Below are 27,542 nucleotides of genomic sequence, written 5' to 3' on the forward strand. Positions count from 1 at the left end.
CTAGTACAGCTCCATTTGTAGCTATAGGGATCGAACTGGCAGTGACATAAACATTGCAGTGAGGACTTGGTTCTAATGGCACAATCGGTCCAATTCTATAGGCCTATGCGTGTTATATTAGTGGGGTTATAGGATTGGGATAGCCTTGTTGAGCCCAGGACTGCGGCACGGGTGGCGGTGCAGCTGCTTATTACGCCTGTCATATACAGTCAGTACAAACAACAGGGCTATTCTTGTATTGGCACAGACATACTCGGGATGGGGGCGCTGCGCTTCAACTGAACCAATTTCCAATGCTTTGTATGATGTATTAATGATGCTGCAGATATGACAGTAAAGCCGGGTAAATGGAGGTTATTGCAGGTGAGCGGGACCGAGTTGCCATGGCCTCACTATAAACAGTGCTCGCACCCATCCTTTGCGCGTAATAGTCTATGTAGGCTAGCCTAGACATAAATGCCTATGTATTTTTCCAATTAATTTCTTTATTTTCTCTGGGAGAGTTGTAAATGGTACAGGGTGCATACTGTCAGAATATTACTTTTTTTTTCTGAGCACGTAAATTAGTTCGGCGGCACTGTGGGAGAGCTTAACACCTTCAATGACTTACAGGGCACGTGACTATTTAATTGATCTTATTCTAAGCCCCTTGCGGGAAGGCCATCATCTGTTAAAGTCACGCGGAGCCCAGACAGGCGGACACCAGATATGTGCTTTCTAGGCCTATATGGTTGTGCAGCATAATGTTGCTATTCAATGCACCTTTGTCCCCGAAAAAAAAAGCAATGCGTCACAGATGCGCCTTTTGCATTTACAGGGACAGGCGAACACATCGTTGCACTGCACCCTCCACACAGCGCATAGTGTATGTCCACGGACTCTTATGCACACACAGAACGTCCTAGCATGAATATTTGCATTTTGGCTGCGTCAGGGAGTGAGTGCTGTGGGCCAAAATAGGTTTTTGGCCGAGCTGCAAGGATTAAAGGGGAGGAGGTCAGTGTTTTGGGAGATAGCTGGCATCGCCGCAGGGGCAGGTTTGACAGCGATGCCGCTGGAGATGAGAGAACAGTTTGTTTGCTCTTGCGTCTATAGGGGCTTTAGAGGGATTGTCCTGGAAGAGAGGACTCGTGTGGCTGAATGTCCATGAGTGCTGGCACAAGTACATTGTGGGGCTGCTGTGTGATTGTGTGTGACTGTGCTTTGCCTCCAGCAGGTTCCAGAAATAGAAAGCAGCTAGGGCATATTGTCAGGATAGAGAGAGAGAGAAGCGCCAACTGGGTCAGGTCAAATTGTCTCCAGGCTAGGGATCCCCATCAGAGTGAGAGAGAGAACAGCATCAATCTTTCTCCAGGCTAGGGATCCCCATCAGAGTGAGAGAGAGAACTGCATAAATATTTCTCCAGGCTAGGGATCCCCATCAGAGTGAGAGAGAGAACAGCATCAATCTGTCTCCAGGCTAGGGATCCCCATCAGAGTGAGGGAGAGAACAGCATCAATCTGTCTCCAGGCTAGGGATCCCCATCAGAGTGAGAGAGAAAACAGCATCAATCTGTCTCCAGGCTAGGGATCCCCATCAGAGTTAGAGAGAAAACAGCATCAATCTGTCTCCAGGCTAGGCATCCCCATCAGAGTGAGAGAGAGAACAGCATAAATCTGTCTCCAGGCTAGGGATCCCCATCAGAGTGAGAGAGAGAACAGCATCAATCTGTCTCCAGGCTAGGGATCCCCATCAGAGTGAGAGAGAGAACAGCATCAATCTGTCTCCAGGCTAAAGATCCCCATCAGAGTGAGAGGGAGAACAGCATCAATATGGTTTCCATACCTGGACATCACTACTTCAACCCCAAATCATTAGTTAGTTCAGAAAATGGCTCTTACTCTGGGTTAATTAGTACCGTCAGGAGTCAAGACAGGAAGACACATCAAAGAACAAGCCTTTGTAGACCTACTCTCTCAACAGACTCCACCACACACACACACCTTAGTCCCATATTAGACTCTCCTTCGCCCTCTTGAAGGTGTGTCCGTGTCCCACGTGGCCAGTCACTGTGTTCTTTTGCACCTTCTCAGCTCTTCTTGTTTAACTTCAATCTTTCCCACAATCCTTTTGCCCTGGACTTTAGCCATAATCACCCAGGCTGTTACAGCCTGGTGGCCTCACTGGCCTGATCTGTCAAACACACTGATGACTGACAGATGTTTTATTAAACACATGTGCACCACAGGAGGTTGGGGAGGACTGGCTCGTGGTCGTGGCAGGAGAAGAGTGATTGGAATGGTATCAAATACACTATATATATACAAAAGTATGTTGACACCCCTTCAAGTTAGTGAATTCAGTTATTTCAGCCACTCCCGTTGCTGAAGTGTATACAATCGAGCACACAGCCATGCAATCTCCATAGACGAATATTGGCAGTAGAATGGCCTTACTGAAGAGCTCAGTGACTTTCAGCGTGGCGGCGTCATAGGATGCCACCTTTCCAACAAGTCAGTTCGGCAAATTTCTGCCCTGCTAGAGCGGTCTCAGTCAACTGTAAGTGCTCTTATTATGAAATAGAAACGTCTAGAAGCAACAACGGCTCAACCATGAAGTGGTAGGCCACATAAGCTCACAGAACGGGACCGCCGAGTAGTGAAGCGCATAAAAATAATCTGTCCTCATTGCAACAGTCACTACTGAGTTCCAAACTGCCTCTGGAAGCAACGTCAGCACTAGAACTGTTCATCTGGGAGCTTCATGAAATGGGTTTCCATGGCCGAGCAGCCACACACAAGCCTAAGATTACCATGCGCAATGCCGAGCTTTGGCTGGAGTGGTGTAAAGCTCACCGCCATTGGACTCTGGAGCAGTGGAAACGTATTCTCTGGAGTGATGAATCACACTTAACCATCTTGCAAGCTGACAGACAAATCTGGGTTTGGCACATGCCAGGAGAACGCTACCTGCCCCAATGTGTAGTGCCAACTGTACAATTTTGTGAAGTAGGAATAATGGTCTGGGCTTGTTTTTCATGGTTCGGGCTAGGCCCCTTAGTTCCAGTGAAGGGAAATATTAACGCTACAGCATACAATGACATTCTAGACAATTCTGTGCTTCCAACTTTGTGGCAACAGTTTAGGGAAGGCCCTTTCCTGTTTCAGCATGACAATGCCCCGTGCACAAGCGAGGGCATACAGAAATAGTTTGTTGAGGTCGGTGTGGAAGAACTTGACTGGCCTGCACAGAGCCCAGACCTCAACCCCATTGAAGACCTTTGGGATGAATTGGAACGCTGACTGAGAGCCAGGCTTAATCAGCGAACATCAGTGCCCGACCTTACTAATGCGCTTTTGGCTGAATGGAAGCTTCCAGTGGGAAGCCTTCTCAGGAGAGTGGAGGCTGTTATAGCAACAAAGGGGAGACCAAGGCAATGTTAATGCCCATGATTTTGGAATGAGATGTTGGACAAGCACATGTCCACATACTTTTGATCATGTAGTGCACATCAAACACACGGCTTCAATGTGTTTAATGCCATTCCATTTACTCCATTCCAGCCATTATTATGAGCCGTCCTCCAAACAGCAACCTCCACTGATGTACACACACACACACACACACACACACACACACACACACACACACACACACACACACACACAGGATGTGAGGGAAAGGGATGAAGAAAGAGAATGTCAAGTGTGTGCATGAAGTCCCAAAGTACAAAAGTCCCAAAGGACACATAGATAAGGTGTGTTCTGACAGGAGAGAGTGGCCTATCCTACATGTGACACATAGGTAAGGTGTGTTCTGACAGGAGAGAGTGACCTATCCTACATGTGACACATAGATACGGTGTGTTCTGACAGGAGAGAGTGGCCTATCCTACATGTGACACATAGATAAGGTGTGTTCTGACAGGAGAGAGTGACCTATCCTGCATGTGACACATAGATAAGGTGTGTTCTGACAGGAGAGAGTGACCTATCCTATATGTGACACATAGATAATTTGTCTTCTGACAGGAGAGAGTGACCTGTCCTACACGTGCAGAGAGTCCACACTATTAGCTGCTCATGCATTCAAAGCCAAATCTTTACTCTCGATGGACATATGCTAATCCAAGTGTGAAATCCAGGTATGTATTCTGACGAAGTGTGTATTCTGCAGGTGAAGTCATGTTAGGTATTGTGAAGGAGTATAGCTGGATCACCCTCTCTGATCTCAGTACTACCGTGTTTAGAGATTCTCTATTCGGTTAACTGGATGCTTCAATTGCAAACCAAACAGTGACATGTAATGGAGATGTTGACAGTGCTTCACTGAGCATTGGGCGACATTACTATTCTGTGTGTACAGTCCCCAAATAAGTGTGGTTTGTTTACCTGGTATAAGGATATAATGAGATAAATCAGGTTTATTGTCTGTGTGTCTGAGGCGGGTCTGTTGGAGACAAATAATTCCTGGTTGTCATGGCTGCTAGGTTGTAAAGGATAATCTAGAGGCGAAAGAAAAGCACACCTATTTAGGCGAGGTGCTGGCTAGCGAAGTGGAACACTTAAAAACATAAAGGAGAACCGCACACTCTAGGAGCTCAGACGAAGACTGCTTGTCTGTCAAAATATTTTTCCCTCTGAGCTCCTAGAGTGTGCGGCTCTCCTTTATTTTTCTAGGTTGTTAAGGATAACATTTGGGAATAAATGGTCTCTATGGACAGACGTGTGGCTGGTACGGTGAGTATTGTGAGCTGCAGAAAAACTTCAGAAGGCAATGAGTCCAGTTGACCACAAAGGAGCAGTGTTGTACAACTGTCATAGGACTCAAGACAATGTCAACCATTTTCCAACAGCATTGACATACTTTCACAAGCAGAGACACACACGTACAGTTGACATACGCATGCACACACACACAAACTCAATTTCAATGGCCTCTTCCAGACTCACACCTGAACTCACCACTCACCTACACACAGACACACATCATTGACTTACTCACGTGTGTGTGTGTTGCTGTGTGCGCCTGGCCCCGGCCCACAGTGGCGTTACTGACTGACCCTCTGTCTTGTGTGTTGTTCTCTCCCGTCCCGCGGCTGGTGGCCTGCTCCCTGATCTCTGTCTCTCCCATCCCGCGGCTGGTGGCCCGATCTCTCTCCCCCAGAGCAGTTAGTGTTGACTCTCATTAGGCAGGAGAAGTCTCCTGACCACCTGGACCCAGAGCTGGGCGTCGGCGTGGCCGCCATGCGCTCCCGACTCGCTAACAGGTTTGAAAAAAGTGAGTTGGAGTCTTGTCTTACACAGGCTGGCCTGGCTGGCGCTCCCCACATCTTGGAGTTCACTAGTGCATGCACTGGAATAGTAGCCTATAATGACTAGAGCAGCGGTCGGGGACAATTCTATTTAATGAGTGAATTTCAATTGAGAATTGACCCCAACCCTGGCCTAGAGCACAGTGGTAATCACTAACCCTGATACCAGAGGAACACTACTCTCTAGGACCAGGGCTGGTGACTGCTGGACTCGACTGGTCTGCCTTTCTGCACAGTCACTGCATGTGCTTGTAGTAAATACACTTGATTAGCATTCACACCAGTGGAGGCTGCTGAGGGGAGAACAGCTCATAAATAATGTCCAGAGTGGAGCCAATGGAATGGCATCAAATACCTGGAAACCATGTGTTTGATACCATTCCACTGACTCCGCTCCAGTCATTACCACAAACCATACTGTATTGATCACCATGTATTCACGTCACATGATCTAGTACACATTGACAAACACATGCATTTACTATACATACAGACACACAGAACCACATGGTATGCTTGCATACATGTAAATAAAGCACACGTACCCATGTCCCATGCATATGCACATGGCATCCTTTAAGCATGCACATAGATGCATGCATGTGTTTGGGTGTTGACTGTTGAGTTAGATTGGGGAAGAGTGAGTGAGAGGGTGAGAGCAAGGGAGTAGTTAACTGCATGTTGGGGGACGTTGCATGTGTAAACACAAAATGCGTCACTGCTGTAATTGTGTGTGTGTGAGTGAGTGAACAGTATAGTGTTGAATATGGGATTAAGTATACATGTATATTGCGCGTGTACAGTCTCTGGCCTCACCTGTTGGATTATCAGTGTATGGATTAGCAGGTAGGGGAAGTTGCAGAGCAGACAGAGAGAAGATTACTACCCCAGCCTGTACTGCAGGAACAAGGCGCTCCACCTTCTCACCATTCACTCCGTCGTTGTAGTAATTGGACACACTGGCTGTCCTAGCAACCAGCAGACCTGCAGGTCAACCTTAACCAGGAAGTAGACGACTTGACTAGAGGTCACCTTGGGGACAGGAACAGCCATGGCACCTCATAGGGGTCAGGCGGTCAGACGACGCTCCTCCGTCGGTAACGCTATCCTGACCTCACAATGGGAGGGGGTAGGGGAGGATGTGGGGTGAATTGGGGAACCTCCGATTCACCAAGAATCCTTCAGAGGGTGGGATCTTCAACTGAGCTGTCGAGTTTGTAGTTTGCATGGACTATGTTTTAAGTCATATGACTGACGTTGTATGCCTTTGACTGTACAGTTCACTTGTTTTTCCTCTTTTGGTTTGTGACTTTGACTGAGCGTCTCTATCCGACTGTCACATTAAATCGGTGGTCATTACAATAGAGATGTTTAATACGGTTTGAAACACAAAGCTGCCGGTCGGGCTAAATGCTGGTGTAATAAGCGCCGAGGGAGCTGCAGTGATAGTGTGACATCTGAGTGGTGGCATGGCTGCGCCACAGAGGCACGGTGTCTGCTGAAATAAGGCACCAGTCATACAGGAAAGAGAGAGGATGAATTATGCAGCCTCCCTCTATCCATTATTCAGAATAGCGCCTTGCTTTATAGCCATGAAAGGCTGGCACGGGACCAGGTAACACGGGCCAGGTAGTGACCTTAAGGGTTGAGGGGTCAACCCAGAGCCAAACTAAGGGACTGAGCTAGTACAGTGAAGATGGGCCAAGCTGTGTCGGATTGAGCTATTGATGCGTTTTGAGAGGGGGGTGATTAAACAGGACTCTACCAGGTATACGTATTTTTGATTGCATGTGTGGTTATATCAAGATGAGAGTAGTTTTACCGGCCTTTTAAAAGGTCATTCATATTTTGCTGAACACGCACAAACGTGCACTACATTGCACCCGGCACTCAAAATATTTGCACACAGGCTACCCACCATTCTGTATTAACCAATGAAGAATCAGTCTGGTATGACACTCGAGGGAGAAGCTTTAGGGCCTCCCGTTTTAACGTTTATAGAAGGGTGTGATTTTTGAGAACGTCTCCATATGCTGAAGTACGCTGTTAAATAAAGTCTTGTCGTCCTAAACAAGTTCTGTTTGAGTATTCTTGGAGTCCGTCAACTCTTCAGTAATGAGTTATGGTGGTGACGGTGCTTCTGGTTCTGATCCATCAGGGAGGAGGAACACAGAGCATTGATCTGCTCATGGACATATCAGAGCTGTAGCAGGCTGCTGAGATGGTCAATATTGATCTGCTAGGAATAAAATGTAGAGTAAAGAGGAGAGTGAGAGTAGGAAGAGAGAGGTAGGTAGAGTGGGAAGAGATATGGATGAGTGGAGGTATACCGTAAGGACAGAGAGAGGTAGGTAGAGTGGGAAGAGATATTGATGAGTGGAGGTATACCGTAAGGACGGAGAGAGGTAGAGTGGGGAAATGGAGGAAACACAAAAAAACACTAAACAAACACAAAAAAATGCTGGGTTGTTAGGATGACCCAACTGCTGGCTGGCAGGCATTGGGTCACTTAGTTGGGTTGTTTTCTGTAGACCTTTCCTGCAGTCAAATGACCTAGTGGCCTCATGGGTGGAATGTTGTGAATATTTTTCTTAATTAATGGCAATTAACAGTTTTGTTATATTTCAGTCTTCTGTGATGTGTAAAATTGAGATGCAAACTCAAAATGTAATACATTTCAACTATACAGTGCCTTGCGAAAGTATTCGGCCCCCTTGAACTTTGCGACCTTTTGCCACATTTCAGGCTTCAAACATAAAGATATAAAACTGTATTTTTTTGTGAAGAATCAACAACAAGTGGGACACAATCATGAAGTGGAACAACATTTATTGGATATTTCAAACTTTTTTAACAAATCAAAAACTGAAAAATTGGGCGTGCAAAATTATTCAGCCCCCTTAAGTTACTACTTTGTAGCGCCACCTTTTGCTGCGATTACAGCTGTAAGTCGCTTGGGGTATGTCTCTATCAGTTTTGCACATCGAGAGACTGACATTTTTTCCCATTCCTCCTTGCAAAACAGCTCGAGCTCAGTGAGGTTGGATGGAGAGCATTTGTGAACAGCAGTTTTCAGTTCTTTCCACAGATTCTCGATTGGATTCAGGTCTGGACTTTGACTTGGCCATTCTAACACCTGGATATGTTTATTTTTGAACCATTCCATTGTAGATTTTGCTTTATGTTTTGGATCATTGTCTTGTTGGAAGACAAATCTCCGTCCCAGTCTCAGGTCTTTTGCAGACTCCATCAGGTTTTCTTCCAGAATGGTCCTGTATTTGGCTCCATCCATCTTCCCATCAATTTTAACCATCTTCCCTGTCCCTGCTGAAGAAAAGCAGGCCCAAACCATGATGCTGCCACTACCATGTTTGACAGTGGGGATGGTGTGTTCAGCTGTGTTGCTTTTACGCCAAACATAACGTTTTGCATTGTTGCCAAAAAGTTCAATTTTGGTTTCATCTGACCAGAGCACCTTCTTCCACATGTTTGGTGTGTCTCCCAGGTGGCTTGTGGCAAACTTTAAACAACACTTTTTATGGATATCTTTAAGAAATGGTTTTCTTCTTGCCACTCTTCCATAAAGGCCAGATTTGTGCAATATACGACTGATTGTTGTCCTATGGACAGAGTCTCCCACCTCAGCTGTAGATCTCTGCAGTTCATCCAGAGTGATCATGGGCCTCTTGGCTGCATCTCTGATCAGTCTTCTCCTTGTATGAGCTGAAAGTTTAGAGGGACGGCCAGGTCTTGGTAGATTTGCAGTGGTCTGATACTCCTTCCATTTCAATATTATCGCTTGCACAGTGCTCCTTGGGATGTTTAAAGCTTGGGAAATCTTTTTGTATCCAAATCCGGCTTTAAACTTCTTCACAACAGTATCTCGGACCTGCCTGGTGTGTTCCTTGTTCTTCATGATGCTCTCTGTGCTTTTAACGGACCTCTGAGACTATCACAGTGCAGGTGCATTTATACGGAGACTTGATTACACACGGGTGGATTGTATTTATCATCATTAGTCATTTAGGTCAACATTGGATCATTCAGAGATCCTCACTGAACTTCTGGAGAGAGTTTGCTGCACTGAAAGTAAAGGGGCTGAATAATTTTGCACGCCCAATTTTTCAGTTTTTGATTTGTTAAAAAAGTTTGAAATATCCAATAAATGTTGTTCCACTTCATGATTGTGTCCCACTTGTTGTTGATTCTTCACAAAAAAATACAGTTTATATCTTTATGTTTGAAGCCTGAAATGTGGCAAAAGGTCGCAAAGTTCAAAGTTCAAGGCCGAATACTTTCGCAAGGCACTGTATCTGACATGGTACAGGTGTCTTCTTTTTTTAAGCCCATAACCTTGTGTGTGAGGTGTATACTTTTGTTTCAAAGTAGATATATTTAAGACTACCAAGAAACACTGTGACCCTGATTTGCCCATTGCAGTAAAAGGTTAGAAATAACAAGGTTGGGTTGTTGATGCTGGGTTATAGGGATATGAACCAGCGGGTCAGATCAGAAGACTGGGTGTGCTGCTTATTAGGGGTGTGGCTTTCAGATAGTTATTTTTGGCCACCTGCAAGAGTAAATTGAAATCCTGTTCATCTGTTTTGCTGTATTGTTATCACATTGGAGTCAGGGGTGTGTGCAGGGTTTGGTTCCAGACCAGCTCTAAAACACCTGATTCAACTTATCCAACTTATCCTAGGGGATGTGTGAACCTCACTCCTCCGCCATGTGTCCCCACTTGCCCTGCCCAATAGCTAGCTCTTCAGAGGCGCTGATTGGTAAAGACTTTGAGAAGGCGATCACGTGTGCTAGCAAGGCAGAGGTGCTGGGTTTGAGCCTCGCTGTGAGCCGTATCAGGAGAAAGAGGTACTCGCTAAGCAAGCAGCGTGATGTCCATTACACCCGTACACACCGTGGCACCTGTATGTAGTTCTTATGTTCCTTCCTTCGTGCCAGATGCTTACCTGATATGCCTGGCAAGACCTTGCGGTGATCTCCCCTCCTAAACATGTGTCACTGTCTACATTCCAGTGGAAAACAGGAGGTGCCTGAATATTGATGCTATCAAGGGCTTTAATGGCCTGGGCCTTTTGACTGGGTCATTTCATCCAAGTCACTTCACAGTAGAGCCCTGCACGGGCATGAATTTTAAGCTCCAGCACTACCCATGCTGAAACGTTCAGGCCCTACCCTACCCAGGGACGATTGCTTCTGCCAAATTTAAGGCCCTGCCCGAAACCTGAAATCAGAAATAACTTCCTCCGATAGTAAAACCATTAGCTGCTCCTCTCTGTCCCTGCGCTCTGCTCATGGCAGCTCTGAGTCTGTGAGTATCCATAGCAACGGCTCCGTTTGGGCTGCTCTGCTCAATGAAGAGACATGAGAACTTAGCTAGCTATACTTTTCGTCACTCTAAACCCCAACAAAACTCAAGGAACATGATTATTTTCTGTGAAATAATCTCTTCTGTTTTATATTTGATGAGGTTGAAGCACTTCTGACACCACGTTATGATCTTATTCAGATATAACTGTACTGCGCATCAGAGCACGAGCAAATGGCTCAGCTTCAAAAGGTCAGTGATCAATTTAGTGATACCTGAGCCCTGCCCGTACCCTAGTTACCCAGCCTTAACTCAATGTATAATATCTGGGCCCATCGGGCTGGGGTCGGGTATCAGATGTCTAGTTCACAGGCTATACAGCAATAACTGAGTAATGTTAATAGGTTGAAATATACGGTTATAGAACTGGGACCGGGGCTCTCTCTATGTTGGCTGTGACACATTGATAGGCCTCTCTGGGGAAATGATCTCCCTATTCTAACAATCAATATAGTGGAAACCACCTCTTATTATTTGTCTGAATTATTGATGGATTAATGGCTGTTTTTATTTCCAGACCCGCACAGCGATCCAGACAGGGCCCATTCTTGTAAGAATTGATTGCCAATTGTATTGCTGGTGAAGTTTGGTGTAGCACCTGAAGTTAGTGGAGCTGCAGTAGGGACAATATTGCAGCTTGTTCCTATGACTTCATATAGCCTGCCCTGAATAGTGAATGTAGACTGAACCTCATAAACCCCAAGAAAACGGTATGGGAAACTGAGGATAGTGATCTCATGGTGAATGACTCGTCCCCTTTCAAGTGTAATTTAAACTGGTAAACCGAGCCTGCAATGTCAGACTACAGACACAATACCAGTCTCGGGGGCTACTGTCCCTTTAAATACGAGCCCTCAGCCCGCCCTCGGATGGGAACACCGTAGTCAAGGCTCCACGAGAGATTGGGGCCGTTGTCTGGTGTCGAAGCATCATCTAATCCACCTTGCAGAGAGACAATTTTTCAAAGGCTTCTCTAGACCGCCAGAGAAGGCCCGATGAAACGGAGGCGGCGAAGGTCTGTGTGCTTGCTTGGGCTATTCTCACAAGCAGTCGGGAGCTTCACGGACAGCGAGGCCAAGGGAGAGGAGACGAGTGACGGGCGTGCTCCATCTGTCCTCACCGGGGCTTGTTGTGCCAGCTGGGTAAACTATTCCGTCACGTCCAAAGCAGATAGCCTCTATCTCCCCCCTCCATTATTTAGCGCAGCCCGATGACAGAAAAGGTTCCTCCGATGCTCAGTGGGTGTGTAAGTCGTGCTGATCGCAGCTTGGCCTTGATTTTATACGAGAACACTACAAAGGAGGGGGGACTCCGTAGGCAGTGCAAACGCGGAGCGAATTATGCAGCGTCGGTTCGGGTTCTTTGCTTGGGTGATAATGCTGGTGCACTATGCGCACATAGGGCGATGTAACAAGTCCCGCTGTTTGATAAACAAATACACAATGTTTCCGCGCCGATGAAAGGAGTCTAACTCACGGTGTTTGTTTGACCATTGTGCATCCCTCATCACATTCTATACAAGGGGACCTGTGGGCGTCGAGCGGCTTGTGTGTGTATTGGTGATGGAGCTATGGCATGGCAATTCCATGGTAACAGAGTGATGCTGAGACTCACTTTAAAATGTATGTCAAACAAAAACAAATTAAGGCAAAGTTAAGCAAACCATACAACTATGCACAAGCACTAATTAACAATTTCCAGCGAAAATTTTTACAAAACACCGTTTACTTGAAGACGGCACAAACAGTAGAAATAGGCATTCTGTTATAAAACTACACTGTTCTTCAAGTAAATGTGTTTTTGTTAAAAGTTCAGTGACTTGGTTAAAGTAACTTAGCAATAATTATTTTTAGTTTGACATACATTTTAAAGTTTACAAAAATCTGAGTCTCAGCATCACTCTTTTGGAATTGCCCAGCACCGAGCGAGGCAGCGCACTGAAAGAAGAGGGGCTGTTTAGAATGGGGAGGTGGGGACGTCATTGACATCGACCGCCAGCTTACATCCGCATACAATAGCCCTACCTGTTTCTGCCCTCCACTTTTGAACTGTAAACCATGTCTCTTACGTCTCTCCCTGTCTCCCACACACACTTACCCTAGCCTCGCCTCTCTCCCATCAATCGAACGGTGCAGGAACCTCTTGTTCATCCGCCGGCTACCGCAAGGCAGATGATGAGATGTCCGGGACTACTTCGCAGGCAGATCCCATAGATGCTACGGCACGGACGATTCTGCTAAACCAACCTCAGAACACCAAGTTCTGTGACAACCATGTCAGGTAAGATTTCACCTGGCTACAGCATCATTATCATCAAGTTACTGAATACAGACTTGAATTGCCTTTCCAGACAAGTTGTGATATTATAATTGCCTACAATAGTTGATAGTTTTAACGATTTATTTTCACATATTTTTTGGGGTGAAATAGGTTTTGTGATAGGCTATATGAGTTAATGGTCCAGTTATAGACTAGTAAAGGAGGGTTGTAAATTATCATCAATTATGTGTTGGAGGGGCGGCATCAAGGGGTTGTTTTTAAGTTCAGTGCATCTGAGGAAAGTGCTTAACATTACCATTTACTGTTCTTAATCAATAATACCTCATCCATTTTAAAACAGGCACTGAAGGTAAAGTAACTACAGTGAGTTTGTAGATGTTAATATAAGCTCCTCCGGTACTAATGGTAGGCTACATTAACAATGTATGAATAGAATAGTTATCCTTGAATTGTCTCTAAATCTAATAAGACATTCTGTAGTGGGGTCCAGGTCTGGTCACCGATCAGGTTACTATGTGCTGTCCTGATCAGATGAAACAAACAACCTTCTCACATTACATTTTAAAATGCCAAAGCCCAGAGTTTTGACTTCAATTCAATACATACATTTTTATTGGCCTACTCTTAATTTGGGAGATTGTGGTAAGCAGGGGATCCAGCCTTGCTTGTTTACAGTGCCAATCTCTAAAGCGATAGCTTTCACTACTAGTTAGTGAATGTTCTGGTGTTTGCCCATCTCTTGTGGGCAGAGATGGGCAGCATGTATTTCAAATTAGTATTTTAATTACTTCTGAGTATTTTGGAATTTGAATTACACTTGGCTGAACTACACTCCAATGTATTTCTTTTTTAAATACTGTAATTTGTTTTTTCCAAATACAAATGACTTTTCTATACATCTTCTATATATTTGGTCCCCCTTTCACCCTGCATTGGTATCAAAAGTCTGATCGCACTATGGTGTCATGAAAGCGTCTGCTAAATGAACTAAATGTACAGTTGAAGTTGGACGTTTACATACACTTAGGTTGTAGTCCTTAACTCGTTTTACAACCACTCCACAAATGTCTTGTTAACAAACTATAGTTTTGGCAAATCTACTTTGTGCATGACACAAGTCATTTTCCCAACAATTGTTTACAGACAGATTATTTCACTTATAATTCACAGTATCAGAATTCCAGTGGGTCAGAAGTTTACATACACTAAGTTGACTGTGCCTTTAAACAATTGGGAAAATCCCAGAAAACAATGGCATGGCTTTAGAAGCTTCTGATAGGCTAATAGACATAATTTGAGTCAATTGGAGGTGTACCTGTGAATATATTTCTAATCAAAAGAAATCAGTCAAGACCTCAGAAAAAAATCTTGAATTCTGGTTCATCCTTGAGAGAAATTTCCACACGCCTGAAGGTACCACGTTCATCTGTACAAACAATAGTACGCAAGTACACTGCTCAAAAAAATAAAGGGAACACTAAAATAACACATCCTACATCTGAATGAATGAAATATTCGTATTAAATACTTTTTTCTGTACATAGTTGAATGTGCTGACAACAAAATCACACAAAAATTATCAATGGAAATCAAATTTATCAACCCATGGAGGTCTGGATTTGGAGTCACACTCAAAATGAAAGTGGAAAACCACACTACAGGCTGATCCAACTTTGATGTAATGTCCTTAAAACAAGTCAAAATGAGGCTCAGTAGTGTGTGTGGCCTCCACGTGCCTGTATGATCTCCCTACAACGCCTGGGCATGCTCCTGATGCGGTGGCGGATGGTCTCCTGAGGGATCTCCTCCCAGACCTGGATTAAAGCATCCGCCAACTCCTGGACAGTCTGTGGTGCAACGTGGCGTTGGTGGATGGAGCGAGACATGATGTCCCAGATGTGCTCAATTGGATTCAAGTCTGGGGAGCGGGCGGTCCAGACCATAGCATCAATGCCTTCCTCTTGAAGGAACTGCTGACACACTCCAGCCACATGAGGTCTAGCATTGTCTTGCATTAGGAGGAACCCAGGGCCAACCTCACCAGCATATGGTCTCTCAAGGGGTCTGAGGATCTCATCTCGGTACCTGATGGAAGTCAGGCTACCTCTGGCGAGCACATGGAGGTGTGCGGCCCCCCAAAGAAATGCCACACCACACCATGACTGACTCACCGCCAAACCGGTCATGCTGGAGGATGTTGCAGGCAGCAGAATGTTCTCCATGGCATCTCCAGACTCTGTCACATGTGCTCAGTGTGAACCTGCTTTCATCTGTGAAGAGCACAGGGCGCCAGTGGCGAATTTGCCAATCTTGGTGTTCTCTGGCAAATGCCAAACGTCCTGCACGGTGTTGGGCTGTAAGCACAACCCCCACCTGTGGACGTCGGGCCCTCATTCCACCCTCATGGAGTCTGTTTCTGACCGTTTGAGCAGACACATGCACATTTGTGGCCTGCTGGGGGTCATTTTGCAGGGCTCTGGCAGTGCTCCTCCTGCTCCTCCTTGCATAAAGGCGGAGGTAGCGGTCCTGCTGCTGGGTTGTTGCCCTCCTACGGCCTCCTCCACGTCTCCTGATGTACAGGCCTGTCTCCTGGTAGCCCATCCATGCTCTGGACACTACGCTGACAGAATAATTTCCACCTGTTGTCTATTCCATTTGCACAACAGCATGTGAAATTTATTCAGAAATGAAATTCAATCAGTGTTGCTTCCTAAGTGGACAGTTTGATTTCACAGAAGTGTGATTGACTTGGAGTTACATTGTGTTGTTTAAGTGTTCCCTTTATTTTTTTGAGCAGTGTATAAACACCATGGCCACGCAGCCGTCATACCGCCCAGGAAGGAGACGCGTTCTGTCTCCTAGAGATGAACGTACTGTGGTGCGAAAAGTGCGAATCAATCTCAGAACAACAGCAAAGGACCATGTGAAGATGCTGGAGGAAACGGGTACAAAAGTATCTATGTCCTATATCAACATAACCTGAAAGGCCACTCAGCAAGGAAGAAGCCACTGCTCCAAAACTGCCATAAAAAAGCCAGACTACGTTTTGCAACTGCACATGGGGACAAAGATTGTACTTTTTTGAGAAATGTCCTCTGGTCTGATGAAACAAAAATAGAACTGCTTGGCCATAATGACCATCGTTATGTTTGGAGGAAAAGGGGGAGGCTTGCAAGCCGAAGAACACCATCACAACCGTGAAGCACGGGGGTGGCAGCATCATGTTGTGGGGGTGCTTTCCTGCAGGAGGGACTGGTGCACTTCACAAAATAGATGGCATCATGAGGGAGGAAAATTATGTGGATATATTGAAGCAACATCTCAAGACATCAGTCAGGAAGTTAAAGCTTGGTTTCAAATGGGTCTTCCAAATGGACAATGACCCCAAGCATACCTCCAAAGTTGTGGCAAAATGGCTTAAGGACAACAAAGTAAAGGTTTTGAAGTGGCCATCACAAAGCTCTGACCTCAATCCTATAGAAAATTTGTGGGCAGAACTGAAAAAGTGTGTGCGAGCAAGGAGGCCTACAAACCTGACTCAGTTACACCAGCTCTGTCAGGAGGAATGGGCCAAAATTCACCCAACTTATTGTGGGAAGCTTGTGGAAGCCTACCTGAAACATTTGACCCAAGTTAAACAATTGACAGGCAATGAATGCTACCAAATACTAATTGAGTGTATGTAAAAATCTGACCCACTGGGAATGTGATGAAAGAAATAAAAGCTGAAATAAAAAATTCTCTCTCCTATTATTCTGACATTTCACATTCTTAAAGTGGTGATCCAAACTGACCTAAAACAGGGAATTTTTACTTGGATTAAATGTCAGGAATTGTGAAAAACTGAGTTTAAATGTATTTGGCTAAGGTGTATGTAAACTTCTGACTTCAACTGTATATGTAAAAATGAACAATTGCAAAGCATGCTGAGTATTATTCTAATGAGCTCTGCCCCGAAACAATACACGGTGTGCTTTGCAGTTCATTTTCACATATACATGTTGGTCATTAAGCAGTTATTAAGCAACAACATATCAGTCATAGCAAGTAAAACGTTTTTGTAATCGTTACTGAGACTGTTGTTGATGTTCGGGTTGGCTACTTGCAAATTGATTTTTGTAAACAAAATATGTATTTTGTAATGTATTTAATCAAAATACAAGTATGTAGTTTATTTTGATACATTGATATTCATGGTATTTTGTATCTGTATTTTATCATTGTATTATGTCATTTGTGCCCATCCCTGCTTGTGGGCGGGATTGAGGGCAGTGCCCAAACGGAATCTGCATCTGTGGGGAATCTCTTATCATTAGTGTCCCAGATGACTGCTGGTGACAATGACTATGGAGCTATACATGTTAAGTTGTGTAGCCTTGCAAACCAGACCAATAGTATTATGTTTTGGTTCAATTTGACACTGTGACGGTACCAATGAATTGTTTACATGTATTTTTACACCCCTCCCCACACATGCGCACATTTATTTCTGTTGCCTTTTAAGAGGATAAGGGTTGAATACAGTAGGGTACGTTACAGGACATTCTGTATAAAAATGTAGAAATGCATGGTGAATAATAGATATGCTTCTCTCATGTATATTAAGGACCCATGTCAGCTCTATCGGCAACAGTTAGGATGTTACGCCCTCCTGAACATTACCCTGGCGCCTATACAATCCAGCAGGTTCTAGTTACGTGGGTAGAAGTCTGTCGTCAGGCGTTAAACGCACCTCATCGATCTGTCTTTACTGTCAGGAGATTCAATTCTGCTCTGAAGCAGGCCTATTTCAGGTCCGTTAATGAGATTAAGACGGGCCTTCGCCAACTCGTTTTATTGGATCACCAGGCTTTTCCTGGCCTGTGATTGGACAGTCTGGCTTTGGAGACATGCCCTTTGATGTCCCATTGTTCCCATATGTCTTTAGTTGATGTTTGAAAGCTTCACTGCTCCTATTGAATACTCTGAGATTAAATTCCTATAGCCCCTCTTTTCTTTTCATCCTCATCTTTTCTACCTTCAAGTCATCTTTCATTCACAGCCCTGTGTCTCTGTGCAAATCTACTCCATCTGTCAATCAGTCGCCACAGCCGCCATGAACAAATACTTAGCTTAGATGTTGTCCGTAGGCACAGATCTAGGATCCGCTTACACTCGCCTAGAGTGTGTGGCTTTGGGCTTGTCTCCAAGGAGATGCTGACGTGTTGGAGGATTTAGATACAGTAAGACACACACACCAACACAATCACGTACACATGAACACACGTTTGAGTTAGTTATATTGGCCAGGATAAAGACAGACCCTGAACTGAAGGCTGATTTGAGTTATTTTAGTCTCTTATAGCTGCTGGCTATTATCAAGGTTAATCAATGCTGTTGTCTGATCATTACAGGTGATCGACTGACAAGGTTTGCCTGTTTGGGAGGTTTGGTCTAAATATAAAGCTTTGAACAGTGACGTTCGGTTCATTTGCGAGGATGTGAAGGTGTGCAACCCATAATAGATCCTTTTATGTTTTTGTGCCCGAGCATGTTTAAATCTAATTGTGTAGTCTCTCTAATGGGGTTTCAAGTGCATCGATAATCTGCTATCGGTGGAGAAGGGATTGAAGAAGAGATTTACACTCTAGTGACTACCTCTGTTTTACACTGGAGACCACAGAGGTGGTTTCTTCCAAAGGAAATCAAACTCAATTTTTGTCTTTTTCAATCCGATATAGGGGGATTTCTCTTTTGGTGTGCTGATTTAGTGCCCAATTCAATCACATCCGCTTTAGCCGACATATCCATAGTGGTTGTTTTGGTGACGTCGGAGGTGGAACCGCATTAGAGCTGTCGAATCCACCAGCAGCTCTGTGCGGTAGGCTATTGCAGACACTGCCATTGGATGAACGGAGACGTGTTAGTAACAATCCCATGCAGCCTCTACACCTCCATTAGGCTCGTATAAATCTTTATTATTTTGTTTAATTATTTAAAAAAATGTCATTTTCGATATGCTATACAGCCTACACTTTCTCATTCTGAACTTCTAACGCGAGTGGGAGGGGTGTGACTTCGTGACAACCACACGAGCAGCTGCTTACCGATTTGACAGCTCTTATCGCAGTTACACCTCCGACACTGCCAAAACACCAGCTATGCGGGTATCTGCTATTGCCGGTTAACGCTTGATCGGATTGACTCCCAGCCTTATTGTGTTTCATTACTGTGGAGACTAACCCTGTGACATCCCTGTGTCCCTCCTCCTCCTCAGTACCACCAAGTACGGGGTGTTTACCTTCCTGCCTCGTTTCCTGTACGAGCAGATCCGCCGCGCTGCCAACGCCTTCTTCCTCTTCATCGCCCTAATGCAGGTAGACCACGCCCACAATGCAGAGTACAATGGGTTTACTCGAGGGTGCAACATTATAGAGCATTCACATAGAAATGTGTTATCTAGATAAGATATGATTCTCTTTCATGTAAAACTATGAAACTAATCCGCTCTATTCATAATATTTCTATCTGTAACCTGCACTGACAACCTGACCACACCCTCAGCCTTTCCTCGACGTTGTGTCTGTGTTCTTCTTGTCAGCAAATCCCTGATGTGTCTCCTACGGGTCGTTACACCACCCTGGTACCACTCATCTTCATCCTCACTGTGGCCGGGATCAAAGAGATCATAGAGGACTATGTAAGTAGGACAGACACAGCGCGACAGACACAGCTCAACAGCTCACAGCTCAACAGCTCACAGCTCAACAGACACAGCTCAACAGACACAGCTCAACAGCTCACAGCTCAACAGCTCACAGCTCAACAGCTCACAGCTCAACAGCTCACAGCTCAACAGCTCACAGCTCAACAGACACAGCTCAACAGCTCACAGCTCAACAGCTCACAGCTCAACAGCTCACAGCTCAACAGCTCACAGCTCAACAGCTCACAGCTCAACAGACACAGCTCAACAGCTCACAGCTCAACAGCTCACAGCTCAACAGCTCACAGCTCAACAGACACAGCTCAACAGACACAGCTCAACAGACACAGTTCAGCTCCCCTGCTGTGGAACAACACCTCCTCTGTTCCAAAACAATGTCTTAGCCAGCGCAGTGCCGTTTTGGTGTGTTTTAATGTGAAAGAAAGAGACTCATAAGGAACTAACAAACCCTCTGTCTCTTTACAGCAAAGACACAAGGCAGACAACACAGTCAACAATAAAAAGACCACAGGTATTGGACGATTGTGTGTTTGCGTATGCATGAGTGTGCCTGTGTCAGTCAGTTTTATTTGGATGAGTGAATAACTAGTTTAAGGGAATAGACAATTGTGCTTAAGAAAGGATGAACAGTGTATGAAGTGTCTAGGCTAATAGCTCTGTTGTCATTGTGTCTCAGTTCTGAGGAATGGAGCCTGGCAGACCGTCATATGGAAACAGGTACCATTGCCCTCATCCTCTCCACAGCCTCCATCTGACTAGTGGTTACAGATAAAGACCAGAGTTCTTTCCGTACCGCACGACCTGAAATGGGAAAACTCCGAACTCAAGTTGCAGCCTATAACTCGGGCCCAGAATTTTTCCTGATCAGGTTATCTGGTGAAGGAGAACTCATGGCCCTAGTTAGGAAGACTTCATGGCACATTATTTAGCTCTCCAGAATGTTCTCTGGCGTCTTTCTCCACATTGATTAATCCCCTGTATCTAATGTCCTTGCTTTGACTGAGGGAAGCGTCAGATATGAACATCCACTGTAAAGCTACTTGCTGCTCACTGTCACTTTCTCTCTCCCTCCACCAACCCTCTCTGCCTCCACCAACCCTCTCTGCCTCCACCAACCCTCTCTCCCTCCACCAACCCTCTCTCCCTCCACCAACCCTCTCTGCCTCCACCAACCCTCTCTCCCTCCACCAACCCTCTCTGCCTCCACCAACCCTCTCTGCCTCCACCAACCCTCTCTGCCTCCACCATCCCTCTCTGCCTCCACCATCCCTCTCCCCCTCCACCAACCCTCTCTGCCTCCACCAACCCTCTCTGCCTCCACCAACCCTCTCTGCCTCCACCAACCCTCTCTGCCTCCACCAACCCTCCCTTCTTTCCCTCTGTCTTCTCCTGCTTCACATTCTCTTGCACTTCTCTCTTCCCCTCTCTTTGCCCCCACCCACCCACCCACCCACCCACCCTGTTCTCATTTTCATTCTCTCCTCCCGCTGTTGCATTGCTGCGTCCTGGCCACAAGGTGGCAGTAGGAGACATAGTGAAGGTGACCAATGGGCAGCATCTTCCAGCTGACATGGTCATAGTGTCCTCCAGGTTGGTTTGCGGTGACCTTGTGTGATGTCACCATTATGTTTGATCAGGGCTGTTCAATTCTAGTCCTGGAGGGTCAAAACACTTCTGTTTTTTGTTTCCACCTGGTAATTAAATTGCACTCACCTGGTATCCCAGGCCTGAATTAGTCCCTTATTAGACGGAGAGGTTGAAAACCAGAAGGGTTTCGGCACTCCAGGACCGACATCGAACAGCCCTGTGTTTTGATAAATGTTTCAATATTTTTTATTTGCCTGTTGCATAGATGAATGTGGAAGTGAATGATGTGGTAAAGTTGGACTCCATCCCTCTCCACAGTGAGCCTCAGGCCATGTGTTACACCGAGACCTCCAACCTGGACGGAGAAACCAACCTGAAGATCAGACAGGTGAGACGTGTGTTAGGAATGACCCTAAAGGTGTGTGTATTTTATCAGTGTACCTGCTCTAACTGAGTGTGTGTGTTTCAGGGTCTCACTCACACAGCTGGTCTCCAGTCTCTGGAGGAGCTGATGGGTCTCTCTGGCCGTCTGGAGTGTGAAGAGCCCAACAGACACCTGTACGACTTCACTGGGACCCTACGGCTGGACAACCAAAAGTACTGAACACACACTCTCATCTGAACACACACCTAACATAGAATTACATTTTCAACCTCCACCTGATTGTCACTGTTCTCTCTCTCCAGTGCGGTTCCTCTTGGTCCTGACCAGGTGCTACTGAGAGGTGCCCAGCTCAGAAACACACAATGGGTTGTAGGAATTATAGTCTACACTGGACATGACTCCAAACTGATGCAGGTTAGCCATTTCAAGCCTTTGTGATCCAAACCTAACTTGAACCATAGTCTTGAATCAAGCCAATCTTACCTCTAGCAGTAGAGCTTGGTGTTCCTTCTCCCCTGCTTTCTTTTGAGTTAGTGTGTCATTTTGGGTGGTTTTGTAGTTCCACATGAAGGATGTAATAATGTGGTGAATGTTCCTTCCAGAACTCGACCAAGGCCCCCCTGAAGCGTTCTAACGTGGAGCGGGTGACCAACGTCCAGATCCTGGTGCTGTTCTGCATCCTCCTGGTGATGGCGCTAGTGAGCTCTATAGGAGCCTCCATCTGGAACAAACAACACACTGAGGAGGCCTGCTGGTACCTGTCACGTGCCGGTGAGAATACACTCACTCACTCTCTCTCTCATGGGTGGACACACACACGCGTTATTCATTCTCTACTCTTCCATATAAGCTCTTGACCGTGTGTGTGTGTGTGTGTGTCTACAGGGGACATCTCCACTAACTTTTGGTATAACCTGCTGACCTTCATCATCCTCTACAACAACCTCATCCCCATCAGCCTGCTGGTCACTCTGGAGGTGGTCAAGTTCACACAGGCCCTCTTCATCAACTGGGTACGGACGTACACGTGTGTGTGTGTGTGTGTGTGTGTGTTTCGAGTGTTTAACTCTGTTTAGCGGTGTCATGAAACTCCCTCTGTGTTTGGTGGTCAGGATGAGGAGATGTACTACTCTGAGACAGACACACCCGCCATGGCTCGAACGTCCAATCTCAACGAAGAACTGGGCCAGGTGAGGATTTGGATCAAATCAAATGGTGGATTCCACCAATCTTGACCATGTTCACATCAGGGCTCAACCAATCAGAGTTGAATTCTGTTGTGTACTGCTATCTTTTCTTTATTTCCTCTCTCCCAGGTGAAGTATCTGTTTTCTGATAAGACAGGAACTCTCACCTGTAACGTCATGCACTTTAAGAAGTGTACCATCGCTGGGATCACATACGGCCACTTCCCTGACCTGGATGTTGATCGTTCCATGGAGGACTTCAGGTCAGTGACCGCCTCCTCTTCTGCACCTCTGGCTGTGCTATGACCCACTATCTATCCTACAAACACCCCAGTACCCTTTTCTTTGTTGTTGTATACAATGTGTTGTGTAGGTAGTGTTTAATTCTGTCCGTCTCGTCTCTCAGTCCCCTGCCGTCCAGCAGTCTTAACTCCACAGAGTTTGATGACCCCGCTCTCATCCAGAACATTGAGAAGAACCATGTAGGTGTCCCCCTGAGCTCCTGAGATCTTCTCTAATGACGATTCTTATACTGAATGAGAATGACATTGGGCCATGTATCTCTCTCCCCCCCCCCCCCCCCCCCCCCCAGCCAACCTCTGCGCAAATCTGTGAGTTTCTGACGATGATGGCGGTGTGTCACACAGTGGTCCCAGAGAGAGAGGAGGACCAGCTTATCTACCAGGCCTCCTCGCCAGGTAGACAGCCTATCTCTACACAGCTTATACACCATAGAGACAATCATAACTCAGCTACCAGACAATAGGACCAATCACATCCTAGCTACTACACATTAGAGCCTATCCCAAAACGTCCTAATATGTGCAATGCATGTGTGTTTTTTTATTTTTCTTTCCTCAGATGAAGGAGCTCTGGTAAAAGGAGCCAAAGGTCTGGGCTTTGTTTTCACAGCAAGGACTCCTGGCTCCGTTATCATGGAAGCTGTAAGTGTGGGTTTGAGAGACTGGGATGGAGGGTAAATACTCATCCTGTTCACTGTTTAATTATTGGTATTTCTCTGTGTCTTTCAGAGGGGGAAGGAGAAGAGCTTTGAGTTGCTGAATGTGCTGGAGTTTTCAAGGTAAATAAAATGACATACTCACTCACTCATAACATTGACAGACACTTAAAAGTCTCTCTTTTTTCTCTACAGTAACCGTAAGCGCATGTCTGTAGTGGTCCGAACCCCCGATGGGAAACTGCGTCTGTACTGCAAGGGAGCAGTGAGTATAACCCCAGTCATTGAATGCACCAAAGTTTATTCCCATAGTGTCTTTGCTCATAATGATGATGAAACGGCGCATGTTGATGATGTCATGATGTTTGTTTCAGGATAATGTGATCTTTGAGCGTCTCACTGATGCGTCTCAGTACAAAGAGCTGACCATCGCACACCTGGAACAGTTCGCCACCGAGGGTACGGGCCTTTCTCTTTTTTATATGTCTTGGTCATATATTTTCATATCTAAATTATTACTGCTTAATTCAGGGATGGGCAACTTTGTTGGGGGTGGGGGCTGCAGTGGCTGGTGGATCTGGTACCCACATGCAGTCAGAGCCGGCCCTAGCCTTTTGGGGGCCCTCACCTTGAGAGCAAAACACTTTAGCAGCTCCCCTCTTCACAGCGGAGAAAAGACCAACGTTTTAGAGTAGGGCTGACTCCATTTAGTCGACTGTTTGGTCGATAGGCTGTTGGTTGACCAGGATTGTTTTAGTCGAGCAGTGGCAAACGTATGAAAAGACACTCGTCTGATTCACGCCTGTCTGAGTGGACTAATCCATTACCGAGGCCGAGGGGATGCACAACAGACACTTGTCTGATTCACGCCTGTCTGAGTGGACTAATCCATTACCGAGGCCGAGGGGATGCACAACAAACACTTGTCTGATTCACGCCTGTCTGAGTGGACTAATCCATTACCGAGGCCGAGGGGATGCACAACAGACACTTGTCTGATTCACGCCTGTCTGAGTGGACTAATCCATTACAGAGGCCGAGGGGATGCACAACAGACACTTGTCTGATTCACGCCTGTCTGAGTGGACTAATCCATTACCGAGGCCGAGGGGATGCACAACAGACACTTGTCTGATTCACGCCTGTCTGAGTGGACTAATCCATTGCCGAGGCCGAGGGGATGCACAACAGACACTTGTCTGATTCACGCCTGTCTGAGTGGACTAATCCATTACAGAGGCCGAGGGGATGCACAACAGACACTTGTCTGATTCACGCCTGTCTGAGTGGACTAATCCATTGCCGAGGCCGAGGGGATGCACAACAGACACTTGTCTGATTCACGCCTGTCTGAGTGGACTAATCCATTGCCGAGGCCGAGGGGATGCACAACAGTATCACCAGTAGTAGGCCTACATGTACTGTTAATTACCATCGTTTCTCATCTACACTGTTTGTTTTTGTTAGGGTCATTTCTGTTTAATGCATTCAATACATTATTATTTCAGCCTTATCATTGTAGGCGTGCACAACCTAGGCTGCACTTGTGAGGAACAAACCTTTGGTTCATTTCATTCCATTTAGGAGTTGTTTGGAGTGCTCCTGTCAATCTTGAGTAAGGACACGCACTTGATTATGCATAGAAGAAGGCCTAGGCTACCTGGCCTGAGTGCAAATGTGCACCTATAAATGTTCCCATCTGGGGATCTGATACTATTTCTGATTCAGAAGCTCTACAGTGATGGTGAGTTAAGATAAAGTAATGTTTTATTCGCATCAAACAGCAAGTAAACTAAGTATGTTTTTACATCCTTTGAGAAAGGCTACGTTGAGGAACTATTGTCAATCTAAAAAAAATCTTTCCTGCTCTCTCCCTTTCGATAACCACTCAGCATGAAAGGGGGAAAAAATGTCATGCTCTGATCCGGTGGAAACATCATAAATTAGGCCTACCTGATTACTTCTTATCCCTTGGACAAATAGAGTACAGCTGTGTGTCTGTCGAGCTCACTGGTGGCGCTGGAAACTCTGAGGGCCCAGAATATTTTATAGGTTGCAAGTTTGCTAGCACAAGCTTTGTGCCAGACCAAGTTAATAGCTGATACAATGTTTCAAGTTTCCTGCAGACAGGCCATGCATAGCCAATGTGATTTATAGGATATTCATTTTTATCAGGATATTTTCAGGCTGCAATGTTTTTATTTGTTGGCTGATATGTAGGCTATTTTTACATACTGGTAATAGAAGTTACAGTCAGGGGCCTCCCGAGTGATGGAGCTGTCTAAGACTGCATCGGGGTGCTAGAGGCGTCACTACAGACCCGGGTTCGAACTCGGGCTGTATCACAACCAGACGTGATCTGGAGTCCAAGCGTTGTCCAGGCCGGGGGGGCTTTACTTGGTTCATCGTGCTCTAGCGACTCCTTGTGGCGGACCGGCGCCTGCAGGCTGACCTCGGTCGCCAGTTGAACAATTCAGTATTGTCATATGAATATGACAGTACGATAGCTTGACACCCAAATGGAAAAGGTTGCCAACAGCTGGTGTAGCCTTGTACAGGCAACTTCTGGAGCATAATGCAGTCCCTCCCGGATTTCATTTTTTTTTTCTGCAGCCAAAAATGCTTGATTTTGATGCAGCTTTTCTGAAATTCTGCGATACATTTTGGGATGTTATTTTTCACGTTAATTTTATATAAAGCAATAAAAAGTAATGTGCTCAGTTTTAGGATGATTTTAAGCAGAATACATAATACAAAAACAATTAAACATCTAAAGTGCTCAATTTAGTTTATTTTCCTGAACAAACAGCTCTGTCATAATCCACTCACACACACCTCTCCTCTCCATCAGACTTGGGGCTTGCTATCAACACGAGATGGCAAGCCCCCCACCTCCCATTGCAACACACTCTTTCTCAAAACCCCCCCAAATAGATTCAATGCTGATCAATCGCTTTCAATTTGAGAATCGATATTTCTTTTGCATAATTTGTCTTCAATATACTTGAATGTGATTTTTTCCCCCTGAAAGGTCATAAGGGAGATAAAGTAAAAATAGAGTATTGTGGTTGATATGCACTTAACAGTATTTCCATTTCAGAAAAATCCAGAAAGATTGTTTTCAAGATCCATATGACGTTTTACAGAGAGTTTAAAACGGCAATGCTGACCAATGGCACTCAGCGCTTTGAGCAGTGTTCTCTATAGACAGTCTGGGGAGAGCAGAGTGCCGACCACCCTACTAAAGCCAAGGTTAGACTGGGGAGAGCAGAGTGCCGACCACCCTACTAAAGCCAAGGTTAGACTGGGGAGAGCAGAGTGCCGACCACCCTACTAAAGCCAAGGTTAGTCTGGGGAGAGCAGAGTGCCGACCACCCTACTAAAGCCAAGGTTAGTCTGGGGAGAGCAGAGTGCCGACCACCCTACTAAAGCCAAGGTTAGTCTGGGGAGAGCAGAGTGCCGACCACCCTACTAAAGCCAAGGTTAGTCTGGGGAGAGCAGAGTGCCGACCACCCTACTAAAGCCAAGGTTAGTCTGGGGAGAGCAGAGTGCCGACCACCCTACTAAAGCTAAGGTTAGTCTGGGGAGAGCAGAGTGCCGACCACCCTACTAAAGCCAAGGTTAGACTGGGGAGAGCAGAGTGCCGACCACCCTACTAAAGCCAAGGTTAGTCTGGGGAGAGCAGAGTGCCGACCACCCTACTAAAGCCAAGGTTAGACTGGGGAGAGCAGAGTGCCGACCACCCTACTAAAGCCAAGG

General features: G+C 45.8%; 1 protein-coding gene across 9 annotated transcripts in view; it reads left to right on the plus strand.

Annotated features, from left to right (window-relative positions):
- Positions 1 to 27,542, plus strand: part of atp8a2 (ATPase phospholipid transporting 8A2) — a 64,522-nt gene that overhangs the window by 376 nt on the left and 36,604 nt on the right. For 2 of the 9 annotated variants that reach the window (XM_036935001.1, XM_036935005.1), the window contains exons 2-21: positions 5,147 to 5,260; positions 12,783 to 12,960; positions 19,217 to 19,316; positions 19,541 to 19,639; positions 20,132 to 20,177; positions 20,343 to 20,383; positions 21,183 to 21,256; positions 21,572 to 21,641; positions 21,723 to 21,850; positions 21,941 to 22,052; positions 22,241 to 22,409; positions 22,524 to 22,651; positions 22,751 to 22,828; positions 22,955 to 23,088; positions 23,232 to 23,307; positions 23,418 to 23,523; positions 23,687 to 23,769; positions 23,857 to 23,906; positions 23,979 to 24,048; positions 24,158 to 24,242. In XM_036935001.1, the coding sequence (XP_036790896.1) occupies positions 5,147 to 5,260; positions 12,783 to 12,960; positions 19,217 to 19,316; positions 19,541 to 19,639; positions 20,132 to 20,177; positions 20,343 to 20,383; positions 21,183 to 21,256; positions 21,572 to 21,641; positions 21,723 to 21,850; positions 21,941 to 22,052; positions 22,241 to 22,409; positions 22,524 to 22,651; positions 22,751 to 22,828; positions 22,955 to 23,088; positions 23,232 to 23,307; positions 23,418 to 23,523; positions 23,687 to 23,769; positions 23,857 to 23,906; positions 23,979 to 24,048; positions 24,158 to 24,242 (1,941 nt within the window). Of the gene's footprint in view, positions 1 to 4,011; positions 4,125 to 5,146; positions 5,261 to 11,092; positions 11,823 to 12,782; positions 12,961 to 19,216; positions 19,317 to 19,540; positions 19,640 to 20,131; positions 20,178 to 20,342; positions 20,384 to 21,182; positions 21,257 to 21,571; positions 21,642 to 21,722; positions 21,851 to 21,940; positions 22,053 to 22,240; positions 22,410 to 22,523; positions 22,652 to 22,750; positions 22,829 to 22,954; positions 23,089 to 23,231; positions 23,308 to 23,417; positions 23,524 to 23,686; positions 23,770 to 23,856; positions 23,907 to 23,978; positions 24,049 to 24,157; positions 24,243 to 27,542 lie in introns of those variants that run through there. The other 7 variants (XM_036935006.1, XM_036935007.1, XM_036935002.1 and 4 more) reach the window with 7 other exon arrangements.

Source organism: Oncorhynchus mykiss, chromosome 11, assembly GCF_013265735.2.
Source record: "Oncorhynchus mykiss isolate Arlee chromosome 11, USDA_OmykA_1.1, whole genome shotgun sequence".
NCBI lineage: Eukaryota > Metazoa > Chordata > Actinopteri > Salmoniformes > Salmonidae > Oncorhynchus > Oncorhynchus mykiss.